Raw genomic sequence first — 18,179 nt, forward strand, 5'->3', positions numbered from 1 at the left:
GCGATAAGGTTTAAATTCCCGCTTAACATCATCCGCATGTTTTGATTTATGCAAGAAAAAAACTTGGCCAAAAAGTGCCTTTTATTTTATTTTGTTGATGTTCAGGCATAAATATTTAAATTTTTTTCTAACATTTTATAAATAACTTAATTTGCCACATTATACAATAAAATCATAACCGAAAATGTGTTCGTAAGTAGGAAATTTTGAACTATAAAGCAGTTCATAGGCCTTTACATTATTTTTTCTAGGCTTTAAAAAGACTTATCTAAAAATAAGTGATTATTACAAAGGTAGAGATGTATTCTACTCGCAGTATTTAACTAAAGCATCTGAAACATTTCTAGGCGACCAAATTTCAAACCAAAAACACATGAAATATGCATTACTACGTATGACATCGCCTTAAGTGCATTTCTACGTAAATGCAAATACAGATTTTTTATGCATATTTCAAGATTATGACAGAGGCAATGTGCCTAGATTGATGAGTAGCAATAAATCAACGTTATTAGCTTTGAACGTTTAATGAGATATTATAATTACTACACTTATTAAAAACATCAACGAGTTCCCGGGCTTTAATTGACATAAAAAGGTTCTTTTAAATTATCATTCATACTTAATATATCACAACATGTTAAACTTCTACAGTAGTTTGTCAATAAACAATAAAGTAAGAATGAAATTATTTTATTTATTGCGACCGACAGGTTTCGCTTAACACAAGCATCATCAGGGTTAAAAAAAATAAACTAACCAAGATAAGCATAGAATGTGCTTGGGTATGATTTGAGATTTTCACGGCCAAAAGTATTATAGTGATTTGTTTTTGGGGTATTATGCCGTGTTGCGCTACCTCCTTCTTGAGCCAACGTTTCGGACGGCATTGCAGTGCATTGCATAATACCCCAAAAACAAATCACTATTATAGTTTGTGCTTATATGTAAACACACAGAGTGAGACAAAATACAATAAAGTAAGTTCTTACGAAGTATTTTAACAAATTTTAAAAATAATCCATACTTACACGTTCCTGTGATCCAACCATTAATTTTTAAAAAAGACGGTTTTATAGAACTGAGTCGCTAATAACTATGGTTATAAAATAGTAAAAAAACTCCAATTTTGAAACAATTATATCGGCCAATAGTTTTAATGAAAATATGTTATTATTTATAATGCAAATGAATGATGTTCACAGGCAAATCATTTTTAAAAGGACACGTTTGAAAATATGTGTGCACGCCGATAGCATCGAAAGTTTCAAAAATGTTTTTTTAACTAATTTGGAACACTCGAACGCAGTCCCCTCTTACCACGCAAATGCCCAAAGTTATTAGGTGCCTAGCGACGTATATGAATTCCGTTTAAATTTATACTAGTAATTTATTTCGACAATGTTCTTTTCATGTTTTTTTTCATTAATTTCATTCTTCAGCTTCGTAAACAAAAACCAAATTATTATTAATTTTAATTATTTTTTTATCAATCCAGTACAGTACATGGGTATCTTTTAAACGATTTAGCCTTTTTACCTGTACCTTCATGTTACCAACAAGTGAACTTGAGTGAATTCTCAATTTCTACGAATTACGTATGAAGTTGACATATTCATAATCTTTTGGTTTTTTCTAAACATTTATTCAATGATTACAGAGAAATTCATTTATACATGTGCTGCCATACGTTTAATTAATTAAAGCCAGTAGTTATTCACTTTTTACAATTGAAAGTATCCATTATTTTTTCCGTTTATTTTAATATATATCATCGCATTACATCCATGCTTATCATAGGGAGTCCTAGTAAAAATGTCTGTACAGATTTAACGTATCTGTTTAATTATTCAGAATTTGGAGGATTGTGATTATCGCCAATTTAAATGGGATGTTGGTTGAATGATTCTGTGGTTCTAAAATCCGCAGAATCCAAGGTGAAGTGATTACTCTCGGTGTGCAATAATGAGAATTCTGATATTTCCAATTTAGTTTTTATTTTAACAAAACTCACGTTAAAATAATTTTATGAACAAAAACAGATCGCGTACGCTAGAGGAGATTTTAGGGCTAAACCGTCGGCTAGACCGCTGGAGACAGAATTAATTATTTGCAGCGCGAGGTATCGCGCGCAGGTTTACAATGATACCAGTACAAGAATGTGGGTAAAAGTAATGTTGTCATTATTTTCGGGAGATGTAAACTCTCCTATAATTTACCCTACAAGAATAATGAAAATTCATCATTCAGTAATTGATTTGAATCTATCCCGACGGATGATTTGAGGATTTTTTTAAAATTTAGTAATAATTAGTAAGAGAAAATGTTGGTTTGGGGAGAGGCTGATTTGGAGAAAAACTGGTTTGGGGAGAAGCTTTGACCTCTCCAACTGGTCTCTTGATCTATTGCCTTCGGTCGCAGTGGGAGGGATATATTCGTATGTCCGTCACTCCTGGACACTCTAATCCCTAGATTCCCACCCTACCCTCATACCCTTAAACTTTCCAGAACTTCCTCTCCTTTCTTTCCTTAATTTCCCTAATTTTCTCCCGTGTAAGGTTTATGTAAAAAACATAGGTACACACTACACATTCAATGTTATATCATGGTAAATTTAATATCTCAAAAACAGACATGTTATCGTCTGAACACTATTAAGCCATTATTCCTCCAAGGTTATGTTGGGGATTTGCCACTTACGACCAAGCTGAGCCACGTCTGTATTGGTTGGATGCAAGACCATTTGGCTCGTTGACTCTACCGTGTGTGTCCAGCTTAAGGATATCCGAGCTTTTAAGAAGACTTAATTAAACATTGTCCCAGAGGATAAAACAAAAAAACTGAAATAAATTGTCTCCATACTCATTTTCTTCAAGCAAAGAATTTATATGGATCCGCTCCAAATTTGCTGTGTTCGGGGACGTTATTACTGAATGTGATAAAAATGGAATCGGTAGAAGTATACCAATGAGAAAATATAATGTAAAAAATACGTAATTTATCTATTGCGTTACGGTGGTATGTCTGCGACTCCTGTAGGTTTTTTTGGTTATTGTTAAATGTCGGATACATTCGGTTTTCCGACTACGCTGTGGCCCCGTGGCAATAAATTGTGAATCCAAATTTAGAAAGTGGACCTTTTGTCTTATCCGTTTAAAAAGCACGACGATATAACATATTGGTAAACTTTATGTTGCGGCTAGGCCGGTTTTTCATTCGCCTGGGACATATTAAGGACCCATGATAAAATGGAAAAGTTATACAGTAGAAAATATTTGCTGGTACCATGGAGCACCATCGCATTGAATTCGAGCAGGATGGGAAGACCTGTGGCCTGGAGATTAACGGCTGGGGAAAAGTAACGTTGGAGAAGATTATTTGTGGAGCACATAAAAGCAATTTTCTTTGCTTATGACTCCCAGCTTAGATGTTTTCGATGCATCGCTCTTGAAATTGCAAGATAAAATTTACCATTAGAGAACCAATTCCTGTCAATTGAGCGACAGTTGTAAATTGTTTGGGAGTGCGAGACGCTTCCTTGGGGAAACCTGACCAACACTACACGAACGCCTTTATATTGCCTGAATTCCGCTGTCTCTCTCCAGTTCCTTTTGTCTAACATAATCTGGCCACCTAGGCCTCAGAACATTTCACCGAATTATATAGAAATTATCGGTAACCTCTCCGACATCAGAAATAGATTCGTTCATAAAGGTACTTAACAACATAGTTGTTATATTTAAATGAATCTTTAAAGGGTCATATACAAGAATAAAAATGATTTTGTGGGTGAAGTTGAAGTTGCACGAAAAAAACATATAAAATATTGCTAATTTATTAAAAATCTCCTCAAATTATTCGTATTCCTGTTAAAAACGAGAAAGCTGGCCTTTAACAAATGATTTGACACGTTGCGTAATAATCCACCGGGAAAACACAAATGTGTTATGGGGATGCCAACAACACGTGTTAATAAAAATTATGATAATTTCGCATTACGGAAATTATCATGATTATTAGGAAAAGAGCAGCTGCGTGAACACGTGTTCAGATATATTCTGAATGTATCATATTGACAGTTTGTTAGGAGATTTTAAAAAACAGCAATACTCATTTTTCTCCGCGTGCGTATTCTGCGTAAGACAACAATAATGTTTCATTAATGAAAACGATATTACGAGATAAAGTTGATCCACATATTTACAGAAGCGTGTTTTGTTCGCGTTTTTTTACAAAAATACTACTGAATCCGTGACAAATTGAATAACGACACCTGACACGGCAACAAAAGGTCGGGATCGCGGGGGGTGCCACCGGTGGCGGCTCGCAGCTGAGTAAGATGTATGGCATGGCCGGCCACGGAACGTTCCTGTTGTCTTGTTGCGGCACCACCTCCCCTGGCGAACCCACGGTGAATAACTAATTCCCGCAGAGCAAGGGCGTGCGACGATTGAAAGGGATTGTGTAATCATTCTTATCAGGGGACTTTTTACTTGTATGTAACACATCGCGTATCAAAGAGCAGTGCATGCCGCTGATGAATAAGTATTGCGTGTGGGGATCATCAGTCCAGCTCGTCAATGCTACGTCGTCGGTCGACCGACGGTATGGGTGGCACTATTACCTGCTGAGGAAAGTAGAAGAGAGGATGAAGGGTGGAAAATGAAGAATGGAGATATATACCTGCCAGTAGTCACTGATTTAAAAAAAATCACTATCATCATTGCATTACATTATAAAAATGTATTCCCTTACAAATTGAATTTTTTATATATATCTTGTCTTCTTACCGTGCACACCGAAAAAAATAAGTTTTTCTGAGTTATTGTTATATTGAATTTTTATTCTTGTTGTTTTAAATAATTCCGCATTGAACTTAATTAATGTTACAGCCTGTAATATATTTATTATTATAATATATGATATCTTCAATTACACCGGAATAAGATCCATAAAATAAATGTTTTTCTTACTTTTCACGATCAATTTTTCGTATTTTTATAATTTTCTTATAAATATAATTTTTTCGTTGTATGTAATTTTTTTAATAAATTTCATATTTATTATGTTTTCTTCTAAGAGGTAAAGGCAGAAGAAGGAAATCCATAATTCGTTTTAATTTTAATTTTAGCTACACTACACATGTACAAACTGATAATATGTAACCTGTCGATTTACCGAAAATAAATGAATATTTCGGAAATACAGAATAATATCAATATATCATTAAATGTGAGATTAGGTTTGTATTTTAAGAGAAGAAAATATTCTTGAGTACGGATACACAAAATATATACACAATTTATATCAACACGAAATCACTTTATTGTACTATATTGCTGCGTAAGCCAATACGTCTGATCTTCTAGTTTGAAGTTGATTTCGTCCAAAAATGCGAACGGTACCTAAGCACAAGATTTTCTTTTGTCCTAACCGTTATCCATTGTCCGTTTTATAAAAGGACTGGCTGCTTATTATTTCTCAAGAGGTAAATAAGTGAATGAAGCTAGCCAACAAAACGAACGAATAAATCGACTTTTCAGAATTTCCTTTCTTCGCGTAAAATTCTTAGAAAAACGAACGTAAATTTAACTGATCGTAGAATGGAGCTTGCCTGCACATGATGTTTTGAGAAATAAATATAGTTTTCAGACTAATAATCATGTTGATGTCAATGTTAATAATAATAATGATAACAGTTATAGTGATTTGTTCTTGGTGTACTATGGATAAATATGTACACGTATATTATTAAAAAGGTAGCTAGCGAAAAACGGCATTATCCCCAAAAAAATAATCACTATAATAATTTTGGCCGTGAAACTCTCAAATCACTTAATAATACACTCAAATCACTTGACTGTCCTAAAACGGGAATCCTTCCTAGTTGGACAGTCAAAAGCATATAATGTAATCATTATTATAAAAATAAAATAAAAAATAGTAATAATATCTTTACACAATTACTGTAGATTGATTATACGTTGAGAAGTTGTTCATAAAGACAATACAAAATATTTACGTAAAGCATTAGTTAGTTTGAACAAGTTCAAACGAGCCATAAAGACGTATAAAAAAATATTTTAATTGGGTTTTTCAAAATTAAACATCATTTATCAAAATTATTTTAATTCTGATTTAAATAATTAAAATAAAGAATCAATCCTGTGATTTTTCCACAATTGACCGAAAACAAAACATTAATTATTTATGTTAATCAGCAAAAAGACATCCGATTCAATGCGTTTGGCCTCAACCAAAAATAATTTGGAAAAAAATATAAAATGCAGTTCCTTAATAAAACAAAGACGTAAATACAACTTTACTAGCAAATAACTAAAATAATCAACACTTAGTTTTAGCCCCTTTAATTTGTAAAAGACAACCAATATGTTAAGTAAACTCTAAAGATGTGAGCATTGCTTATAACACTTCGGTTGTTTTTAAACAATAAAAGTGGTTAAAACTAAGTGTTGATTAATTAAAACGGTGTCACAAAATAAGTTTGCTGTGTTTGAAGAATGTGACTGTTTCCGAGTAAACATAAATACACTCCAAGAATAATTTCTGTATCATTATCGCTTTCACAGCGTCTTGCTGGGACTTTAAATGCTCTTAACTCACAATTTACGATCCAAAGCAAATATGGCCGAATAATTTATGGTTTCAAAAAGTAATTAACATAATTATACAGGCTGCTTAAAACGGCGAAAAATTTATAAGATGGATGGCGCGGGGATTGGAATTCAAGAATGCTGAAATTAAGTGTAGAGCATATATAGATTTTGTGGTTCCATAATTTAAAATAAAACATGGATATTGCTGTTTGTTTTACAGCAATTTCAATGGAGCGTGTACGGAAGATTTAGATGAGAGCAGAACACCCATTCACACTATTCTTGTGTAAAACGGTTCTACCATCACTATTGCACCGGCATGGCATCAGACTTTTCTTCGTCTTTTGATCCGGGCCATTTCACCCCCCGCATTTAAAATCCCTTTCTACAGTACCTTCCTTAACCTGCCTCCCAACGTCGCCCAATTGGGTGTACAAGTTCATGTGGTTATAAACAGTACAGAGAGAGGGCTCGTGTGAGCGTCCCAAGCGTTTTAGAAAAAAAAATCAAGTAGTATACGTAGTACTTTACTGTCTTGCTATAGACTTAATGAGATCCAGGGTCCAACGAGTCGGCTCGATAGTCTGTTATTCAAACGCCGCGCGTTTACTCTCGCTTAAGGTTACGTTATCAAGACTCGCTCAGTAGTTCAAGTCGCGGCACACGAGGTTAATTATCGCTGTCACACATTAATTACCTCACAGGTTAATTACACGCCCCTATATCATAGCGCCCTCGGGCCTGGATCGATCCGAGGGTTGCGCAACGTCCGATTGCCGCCCGCCACGTGACTCCACGAAGAAACCAATGAAATGAAAATTCCTTCCACGAAATGTAGAATAATAACATAGCACAATTTTAAATCCCTCCCACCCACTCCCGTACCAACCCTTCTCGAAGAGTTTTCTACTTTACCCCTGTAGAAATGTAGAATGTAGACTTTCTTGTATCGATCGAAATATTACATAACAGTCTGTGTCTACGAGAACGTCTACGCGGTCCGAAAGAATCTAGTCCTTTTGCTGAACCGGCTAGTAACTGGAAACTCGAATAACTTTACTTCTCAGCACGTGAACAAAATAACTAAAAACTTTGCAATTTAAAAAAATCGACTTTGTTTAGCTAGTTTACTCTGAAGTGTGGAGTCGATTAAAATACAAATATAGGGGCTCCGTTGAACCACATCTTTGTAAATGTGTTACGTTGCTTTACTATTGTGTGTGTCAGAGAAGAAACCAACAACACAGTTGGTTATGTTTTTTGATAGAACAATGAGAACTTGCCAAGTAGATTCTTTATCAAAAAAAAATCCAGGTTGTGTTATATATTTGGATTCGTGGCAGCCGTTTCGTCCTTCAAAGACGTCACCACAGTTTGATAAAAGAGGCGAAACGGTTCAGACGCTTAAATAGTAACAAAAATTCTTACAAAAAGTATCACAATTCACATTTATGTAATTTAATGAACACTTTATCATAATTTTATAAAAATTAGCAGAGCGAGGTATGTACGTATGTTTATAATCGTTTTACGCACTACCACAAGGCTAGGTCATATAACAAATAGGGAATCCATAATATTAATGAATTAATGGATTGGTCTTGCTTTGAGGTGCAGTGCTTCGGGGATAGAACATTGATGTAAAACGCATTATGTTTCGGATGTAGCAGTGGTAAATCTGACGATGATGTCGTACTTATATTATTAGCAAACGTATAAATTTGGGTCAAGTGGAGAATATGTTTCCACTGACAGAATACCATTTTGTTTTTCGACCGACTTTTGGGTCAAGTGAAGAATATGTTCCCACCGACAGAATACCATTTTGTTTTTCGACCGACTTTTGGGTCAAGTGAAGAATATGTTCCCACTGACAGAGTACCATCTTGGTTTTCGACCGACTTTTGATGTAAATGTTGGCAATCTTGAGTTTTCGGCATCAATAATTTTGTGGCATTAATAACAACTGATGATTCTGTGATCTTTCTTTTTTACTCAAAATAATGGGTATAAAGTAAGAACTTACGCAAAAAAAAACTGTATAAAATCTATATATAGATTTTTTTACAATGTAATGTTACTAAAATTACCTCCACAGATGTCCATTAGATTGAATCATCGTTAAAACAGTAAGAGGAGCAATCGTGATATTTTATTGTAAAATAAAATAGGGTATTATACCAAACTTTACAAAATGCGAGTTTTATTTTCAACATTTTAAGGAGAAGCTTAATGCTAAATCACTATTTTGATTAATCTTTATAGCGAATTGGTGTATATTATAAATACCAAAAATATGCTTTAGATAAATTAAAAGTTTTTCTATCGTTTCGCTAGAGTAGAATACAAATAAAAAATATAAATGTAAACTACTAAATTTTTTTTTCAATAGAAATGTATGAACGCATAAAGGAAACAACCTTTAAAAAATACAGTTTTATAGCTAAGATTATCTGTGACAGTTTCACTTGATTAACTTTTTCGCTTTCTCATAAAATTATTTACAAACTAAATAAATACCAGTTTTGTGCTTGAAATAGAACGTTACTAGACTCCGTTTGTCAAGCGATTTTAATGCCTATTACCTACAATATAAGGTATACCAAGAATACACACATTTTTGGCTTGTAGCTTCCTCTTAAGGAATAAATTATTCACGAAAAAGATACTGTTTTTGAAACTGCGCCGGGTCTCAAAAAGGTGAGCTCTAATTTGGAAAATTTTAAGTTTAAGAGACATAATTTTAAAAACTACCCAATTTTAAAAAAATAACAAAATTAAGGTTAGTGTGTTCCAAAATTCGGTCATATTTGATAACCATTATATCGGATCAGCACAATTTTGCCTTTTTGACATTTGAACTGTTCCGGATAACGCCGATTCCTTGTCTGTTTCAGCTATTTTTACAAAATGAACAGCAGACAAGCATAACAATATGACAGATATTATGTTTTTTAACTGATCACAATTAGATCAAAAGCTAAAAAGGACCAAGAATCAAGAGTTTAAAAGGAACCACTTAAATGTAAAAAAATATTCAAAATGGTGCTGATTGTTAATTTAACACTCAATAAATGTGAAGAATGTGAAACAAACCAACTTAAGTATCATATTGCGAGAATAATAATTATTATTATTGGTAAGATTCTGATCAATTGTACGAACACCTAAATAAAACAAAAAATCATTATTTTCATTAAAACAAACATAATTTTTTTTATTCTTTGCGCTACATAACGCCATTATACAATTTTTAAATCTTTTCTGCAATCAGTGCAATGGTTAGGTACTTACCCCAGAAGGGCGGCTTCTTCGGCTACTGTGGTGGGCATCTTGTCGGGTCGGTTTGCGTTGGGAACACCCTGAATGGCAACACCCTGTCTGCAACACACGCAATACTACGAGGTTTAGGGGGCTAGCCATTATTGGGGAGACTCACTACTGTTACTGTACACGACACGCTGTTAGTAAGTCGGGCGAATCAGTCTAGAGGTGGCCGTGAAAGAACAATTAAATGCTTCTTAAAAACTATTACAGGGGTAGCGAACCTAGGACACGCGCTTCAAAGTGAAACGAACACAATTTTTGCTGACACGCAATTAGCCTTGTTCAAACACCGCGCACTTAGCAAGGGGCACACGAAATTAATTGTGACCGTAATAATACTTCGGGTCTTTCCATTAATGTTCAACTATTGCTCGCACTTGTCTAGGTCATGCGTCGCACGCCTTTATAAGTCAGGATGGAGCTATTCGTGTTTTGTAAGCTAATATGATTAATATAATAATTTCATGTTTCTGGCTAGCAATTGATAATAGCCTTGCATAAACTATGAATTATCTTTTAACACGATTACCGCACAACTGCCTGGAGCCAGTGGGACTAGGACATCCTCAATTTGAGTGAGTTGTGAGGCAGATGGGGTATGAGATGTGAAAAGAGGTTTAAAGGACTTAGTTATTCCAATCCGGTCACTTAACACAGCAAAGGGCCATTTCAAGTCATATCTTACACAAGGGTGTTACTGAGAACATATCCCCTCCAGAATGAAGTTCCATATTTGGCATATATATACAGGGTGTATCGACACGTACCCGACAAACTTTAACCAGCTATACCTTAGCATATTTGGAGTAAAAAATCTTATGTGCACTTTGCTGTCCGGTAACGTTTTTATTTATTCATATTTTCACCACATATCACCACTGTTTTATCCTTTGTCAAAGTTTGAAAACCCATCTGGAAATATTTTATTCGAATTCCGTTGAATAATGTACGTGTGTACCTATATTGGCGCGCTTTTACACAACACAACGAAATAGCACGGCACCATTCGTCTCATTTTTAACTATTATTATTTAGTGTGTGCGAAAGAGCGAAGACGCTCTTCGACATACTTGCTTATAACAGCTTTTGAACACGAAAAGCAATGCCAATGACAGTGATGTAGTGTGGAAATTATTATTTTTTTTGTTTTTAATTGAAAAAAAATGCTACCGGACAGCAAAGTGCCCATAACATTTTTTACTCCATATGTGCTAAGGAATAGCTGGTTAAAGTTTGTAGGGTACGTGCCGATACACCCATATAAGACGTAGATGGGATAATTTGCGCACGAGGAAATAGGCTCGCCTTCCCTGTTTACAAAAGTACTATTTGTTATATGGCACTCACTCCAGTGCAGTCAGAGTGAGGAGTCAACGCCACGAGTAGACTGATTCGACTGTTAGTTTATTTACCAGTGTAATGCATGAAAATGTAGGTTATTCCATATAACCAAGGTGCAGTAAGGATACATAAAAAAGGATAAGGTAAAAAAATAATATTAATATATTTAAAGAGATACGTATTTTTTAGACTTTTTTGGCAAAAAAAATTATGATCATCTTTTTTTTTATAAAAATTATATTTTTTTATGTAATTTAAGAATTAATTGGTTTCACCACCAAATAGAATGACATCGCGAGCAGTAAAAAATATAGGTATACGTAGGTACATTTAATTTTATTTATTTTTAAACTTTTTTGGTATTTTGTATGTTAAACTGTAAGTGAAAAGATTTTCTATTAAATAAATGAATGGTTTGCAGAAACATATATTTAAAACCATTGACAAAACAAGTAATGTAATATATTCGAAATTCATCCATCGTAATAAATAAAATATCTGCAAAATGGATCAACAAAAAAATCAAATAATAATTATTATTATTTTTTTGGTAAACTAATGTTTAAGACAAGATTTTTTTTATGCATAGCACAAAGGGTAACAATTATTTTACAAGCAATAATTATTCGCCTGAAACACTCATCCACATTGAAAAATCTCCTGATAAAATATTGATATAATTGATATAATATTGATATAATTGATATATATTGCTTATTGCCTGATATAATATTGCCTGATATAATTATTGCTTGTAAAATAATTGTTACCCTTTGTGCTATGCATAAATAAAAAAAATCTTGTCTTAAACATTAGTTTACCAAAAAAATAATAATTAATATTTGACAAGTTCTCGTATTTCACCTAAAAATGTAGACAATTTTATCTCGACGCCATCTAGTGAGAGAGTTAGCACTTACAATGCCTTTCTCATATAAAATAAAGTTGGTTATTTTCAGGTGAAAAAATGTAACAAGCAGTAATTGTTGAATGAAACACTAGTATATATTGAATTATTTCGCGGATAAGAGATAAGCCGCCATAGCTCAGTGGTCAGAGCTGTCGACCGGAAATCGAAGGGACACGGGTTCGAGTCCCGTTGGCGTCATGTATCTTTTATCAGGATTTTTCAATGTGGATGAGTGTTTCAGGCGAATAATTATTGCTTGTAAAATAATTGTTACATATTATAATATATACATAAGAAATCAAGTAAAAAAATGACAAAAATGAAGGTTAGGACTGTAGTATACAGCTACTAAAAAAACATCAGGTTATTATGACATAATATTATTAGACATTAAAAAATATGTAATAAAATAAGCAACATTACAGTAATTATAATTAGTAACAAGAGATGTATTGGTTAATAATTTAGTTTAATAAGGAAGTAAACAATGATAGCAGGGAGAAGAAATTTTACTATTGCTAAAAATACTTGCATATTGTTTTGTTAACGTTAGTATAATGATAATGACTATTATTTTACCTTGTAGTACCGCGAATCCAAAACTAATGGCTGTTTGTGTGAGGAGAATGATAAACCTGCTTATACCTTCCTGTTAGTCAGTCACAATGGTTTAAACTTCACAACCAAAGGAATCTTTCGTTATATGAATCCACTGTGCGCTAATTTGATAAATATATAAATCTTAGCAAGTTCAAAAATGTCTGCAAAACAAACAGAATATTTTTATCAGTTTTGAAGACATTTAACAAAATACGTATTTGAACTTATTCAATACTTTTTTCATTTGATATCAATTCTATTTGTTATTAAATGTATAGTGTTTTAATGACACGTTATGATACTAAATAAACGTGACTCATAAAAATATTAATAATATTTTTGACAATGTGTGTCAAAAATTGATAATGTGCTTAAATATAATTAGTAAAATCAATTCAATGATAACTCCAAATCTAACACTGACATCGACCAGATAACAAACTGTTTCGTATCGTCTTATCACCGATTTTACCAATTTATATTATATAATATCTACGCATTTTACTTGTGTGATTTAAATTTCGTAAAATAAATTTATAAAAGTGCCCTCTTGTATTTTTAGACTAGTACAGGGTTTTCCAATAAGAGGTGTTATTTTGATATTCAATCGTAAAAGATAAATGGTTTCGTTGCTTGTGTGGCACGTAGCGCCAATTTGTTGAAAGTAAACGTTGTTCACATCAATACCATCCAATTCCGGCTATAAAAAATCATTAATTATCTCTCGATAGCGCAATCCATTCACCGTAACTGTTGCTACAGCCTCATTTTCGAAAAAGTAAGGTCCAATGACTCCGTCGGACCATAAACCGCACAAAACAGTCACACGTTGAGGATATAGAGGCTTTTCAACAATAACTCTTTGGTTTTCCGAGCCCCAGATGCGACAATTTTGCTTGTTGACGAAGCTACCGAGGTAGAAATGGGCCTCATCACTCAAGATGATTTGCATTTGATTCACTCAAGTGAATTTTAATAATTTCAATGCGTTGTTGAAGCGTGTATCGTTCCATTTTTATTAATGGCGTAATTTTTACTTGACAAATGTCAAAAAATGACAGCTCAAAAGTAACATCTACCGAAATAGGGGACTATTCAAAATAACACCTCTTATTGGAAAATCCTGTAGTTCCGTGAACAGTAGATATCACTGTTGATTACTCCGACTTGACAACTGCAACAGTCGCAACGCTCATACGCCTTGGCGGAATACAAATGTATTATCAAACACGGCTACCATCTTGACAGGATTGACCGAACGCAGAACACACAGACCAATTTACAGACAGTCAAAATGCTAAGTGTTCGAGTCAAAACAGGACTTTTTTTCCTGTTTTAACCGACCACTTTGCTTTTCGTCCGTTTGTAAATTTATTTGTGTCCGTTCAATCATGTCAAGATGATAGCTATATTTTATAGTACATTTTTACTTCGGAAAATCGGAATAATCAACATACTACACTATAATAATCAGTCCACTGTTCAGAGAACTACTAGTTATAGAAAGATAATCGAACTGTTTAAAAACACAATTCTGATTTAATTTACAGTCCATTGAGAAGATATCATTTTAAAAAAAAATTATTAAATTAGAATCTTGTGTCTTCACTGAACGTACACGTTATGCATGCTTATAACAAATGTATTTTGTGTATTGCACTAACATCCTACTTGAATCAAATACATGACGTAGTTTCTGCATTGAAAGCGCCAATAAAGTGAGCCGTAATAAATACTAGGCACTTGGAAATAAAAATTAAGATTGCATGAATATTGAGAACAGTATTGAATAATTTCCATTGTTTTTTTATCGGTGAACACAGTTTAGTTTACGTCTATTGTGTATTCATATAGCGAAGATTTCACGTTGATTCGTGGTGGTGGCCGATGAAATGAACCAAATGACATAAAAATAAATATATAGTTAGTTCCGCCAATGTCCCTTCACCAGTAGTAGTAAGTCTGTTGTCTTCCATCAAATTAACATTAATTTGACATAAAACCTGGTCCCCGGGAAGCAGCCACCAAGCGGCAAGCGCGCAGGAAACTATCGCGTGGCCAAATGTTCCACAGAGATATCTATCAAACTTTATCATACCCCGTTCCCAGATGACATCACAATTAAAAATAATTACATTTCTCCTGAAGCGCCTGGCAACAAAGAAATATGAACCCAGACTTCTTTGAAGGGAAAATAAATAATAAAGCGAAGCAATAATTTTGGCATTAAAGTCATTTTAAAGCGGAATCATTAGAAATTAACGCAAATTTGTAAAAACAACACCGTAACCAATTCAATAACAACCTTTTTACAACCGTAGCTTAATGATAATAACTGCAAAGCCATCGTTAGGGAGAATTCATTAGATATTCGCACACAATTACTCAGGGCATACCGCTGATAGCTCCGCTGTAATCTAACCTTTTTAAGAATAATAACAACAACAAAAATACTATCTTTTTTGTAACGATAATGATATCCTCACTGGGATCTCCCGTGCTGAGGATTTAATTTACATAATATAAAGATTTGATTATTTGAACTTCATATTAGCATGAGAGATTGTATTTTTATGCAATATTTTAATGCTTTCTGTTTCAGTCTGTATTTGGTGTTAGTGTGGTTTTTTATTTATTTCAGATCTTTCTCCCCATGCTTTGTATCAAGCTATTTTATTTGAGTTTTAAATGCGTTTATGTTGTTATCTCATGTACACAACAGAGAGAGATAGGGGTTGGTTACAGAAGAGCCCTCAGCGACAGGACCGCACGATTGCGCTGTTAATTAAATTAATAGGCGGTGCTTGGTGGTTGCTGCTTCCCGGTATATCGGTAAGTATGTTGGTTTGACCAGCAGGTGGCCGATGGCTGGTGACTTGTGACTGTCCGGTGGTGAGGCGTACCTTTGCACAATGATTGCGCTGTCGACCAGCGCCGAGTCGGAGGGCTCGATGAGCGGGTCGGATCCACCGCCGTTGGGGTACAGCCCGCTATTGGAGAAGGCGCGCTTTATGGAGTCCAGCACGCCGCCGCCACCCATCTTGGGGTGCGGCAGCGTGGTCCCGCGGTACACATGCTCCAGGGACGTGTAAGACCCTCCCAGCGAGCCGCCAGGCATGCCAACGCAACAGAAATACAAAATAAATAGGCGGTGGAAACAAGCAACGAGCAATATCGACTGCTACCTTCCTGCCTGCCACCTTACTGCCTCCTACTTTAAATTTGCCAATCCTTGGTGGAATCACATCACAATGTTATGATTAAAAAACTCGCAATACGAAAATTGGTATAATTCATCAGGTTATAAGATAGAACTTTCATAAATTCCCAATCCATAGAAAAGCTTTTCCACCAGAACACTTTCCTTAAATCAAACAAACACTTTGTACTAAACCACGAAATCTATTATTATTTAACGTAAATCTGTTTCACTTGGACCCTTTATGAAAACATATTTTAATTACAAAATAATAAGACAAAATTATATCAAGATGAATATTAAGACACACGGAGAAATATAATTAATTATTTAGGAATCTCTTCAAATTACTCGTCATCAGGTTAAAACCGGGATTACAGACCCTTAACGAATGTATTGATAGGTTTCCTGTTAAACTTATAATACATAGTAAAATACCAATGCATTGTCACGATGTCGGAATTATGTGTTCATAAAAATCTTTTCGTCAGTATATAATTATCAAGACAAACGCAGTTGCAATGAACACATTTTCCGATATTATTACGAATTTATTAAAAGTTTATCAGACAACATCCTGCAATCCAGTTTTTAACCGAAATACCAATAATTTGAAGAGATTCTTAATAAATTAGCAATACTTATTTTTTTCAGTGCAGAGTTAGCAAGTTACGCATAGATAAAAATAAAGAGAGAGACTAAATATAATACAAAAGATAACTTTATTCTCTCTCCTCTCTCTTTAACTATCTATATATAACAGATAACTTTGTGTTATTATGTATATATTATAATAAATTTTCATGAAGCTTAGCCAAGCGAAAACGGTTGACGTTAAATATATTATGTTTGTTTGATTTAAAAATATAATGTCTAAGCGCAGATTTATTGCATGAATTCTCACCGAAACCATTTAATCTGTTATATAAATAAATTTAAAGGCAAACTGAACCGAATGGCTTGACATTTCTTTGATTTGTTAAAATAATGATGTATTTACAGCACTGAAATCGAATTATTGGTACAAAAATAAATGTAAATACCAGATCAGAAAGAACTCTCGAAGGAGACTTGGCTTATGAATTGGAAATTATATAAAACGCTACCATCGAACCATGTTTTCTTATCTGACTCGTACCATGTGTATGGTAAATGAAAAACCGTTGAATTCTTCAACACTTTAGCAAGTTATAGGACAAATGATTAGTGATAACATCCAATAATAAGGCGGAACCTAAAGAAAGGAAGACATATTTGTGTATGGCAAGAAGGAACGCAGTGGATAACGCCCTTCGACTAGGTACAAAATAAGCTTAACATAACAAATGAAAAAATTAAAGTATATTATGTAATAATATTGTGCTGAAGAAAACGCGGGGGTGGTTTGGTTAGACCCCGGCCTGAAAATTCAATATTATTCATGCTCATGCAAACTGTCAAATTAGAGCAATTTCTTTTTACAACATTCTTATGTACAAATTTAAAAAAAAACAACAACAATTTCATTTCTCATAACATTACATGGAATAGGGTAATATAAGGAAATACCTGCCTTGTATTATTTATATAATGGTACATATTAAGATTTAAACCAACCAAAATACCAAATAGCAAGTCATGTGTCAACGTTTTTTAATGTGTATCTATAAAATCGGATTGTAAAGCGCCCCGGAGACGATCAATTTAATTTACTGTCAATGACTCTCGATTGACGGAACTTTAATCGACTTGCCAATATGGTTTCTTTTGTGGACGAATACAGTGAAAAATTGTAATTTTACATTCCGTAAGTCTGGACAGTCGCAAATGTAATGCGTAATGCAAAATAGTTCGGCGATGAAACTATATTCCAAGGGGCTCGATAGATAGAGCAATTGAACGAACGATTGTCAATCGCAGAGCGAAGCGATAATTCCGCTGCGTCAATAGGGCTTGAATGTGCTCAATCAAAATACCCATTTTATTCACCGCAAAAGAGAAATTGCAAATTAATGTCGATCGCTTCAATTGACTCTGTAACGATGAATTATCAATAATTATTGTCAATCGCATCAATGATGTAAATTTGCGTAACCATTGACATTTGATATTGATCGTCTCCCGGGCGACTTAGGTACATATTATGCTAATTAAATAAAAGGTCACATTTAGGCATAGGTTTCATATTTCGATGACGCATCTGAAG

At 33.9% G+C, this 18,179-nt stretch overlaps 1 protein-coding gene across 4 annotated transcripts in view; it reads right to left on the reverse strand.

Annotated features, from left to right (window-relative positions):
• MESK2 (misexpression suppressor of KSR 2) overlaps nucleotides 1-18,179 on the reverse strand; it is a 292,886-nt gene that overhangs the window by 145,533 nt on the left and 129,174 nt on the right. The window contains exons 2-3 of one of the 4 annotated variants that reach the window (XM_089649911.1): nucleotides 15,699-15,914; nucleotides 9,912-9,998 (exon numbers count right to left, since the gene is read on the reverse strand). The exons of 2 other annotated variants lie outside the window; for them this stretch is intronic. In XM_089649911.1, the coding sequence (XP_089506037.1) occupies nucleotides 9,912-9,998; nucleotides 15,699-15,913 (302 nt within the window). In that variant the 5' untranslated portion in view covers nucleotide 15,914. The remainder of the gene's footprint in view (nucleotides 1-9,911; nucleotides 9,999-15,698; nucleotides 15,915-18,179) is intronic. One more of the 4 variants, XM_089649912.1, reaches the window with a different exon arrangement.

The sequence above is a fragment of the Hesperophylax consimilis genome, chromosome 31 (genome assembly GCF_061612785.1).
Source record: "Hesperophylax consimilis isolate HC1 chromosome 31, BYU_Hcon_1.0, whole genome shotgun sequence".
NCBI lineage: Eukaryota > Metazoa > Arthropoda > Insecta > Trichoptera > Limnephilidae > Hesperophylax > Hesperophylax consimilis.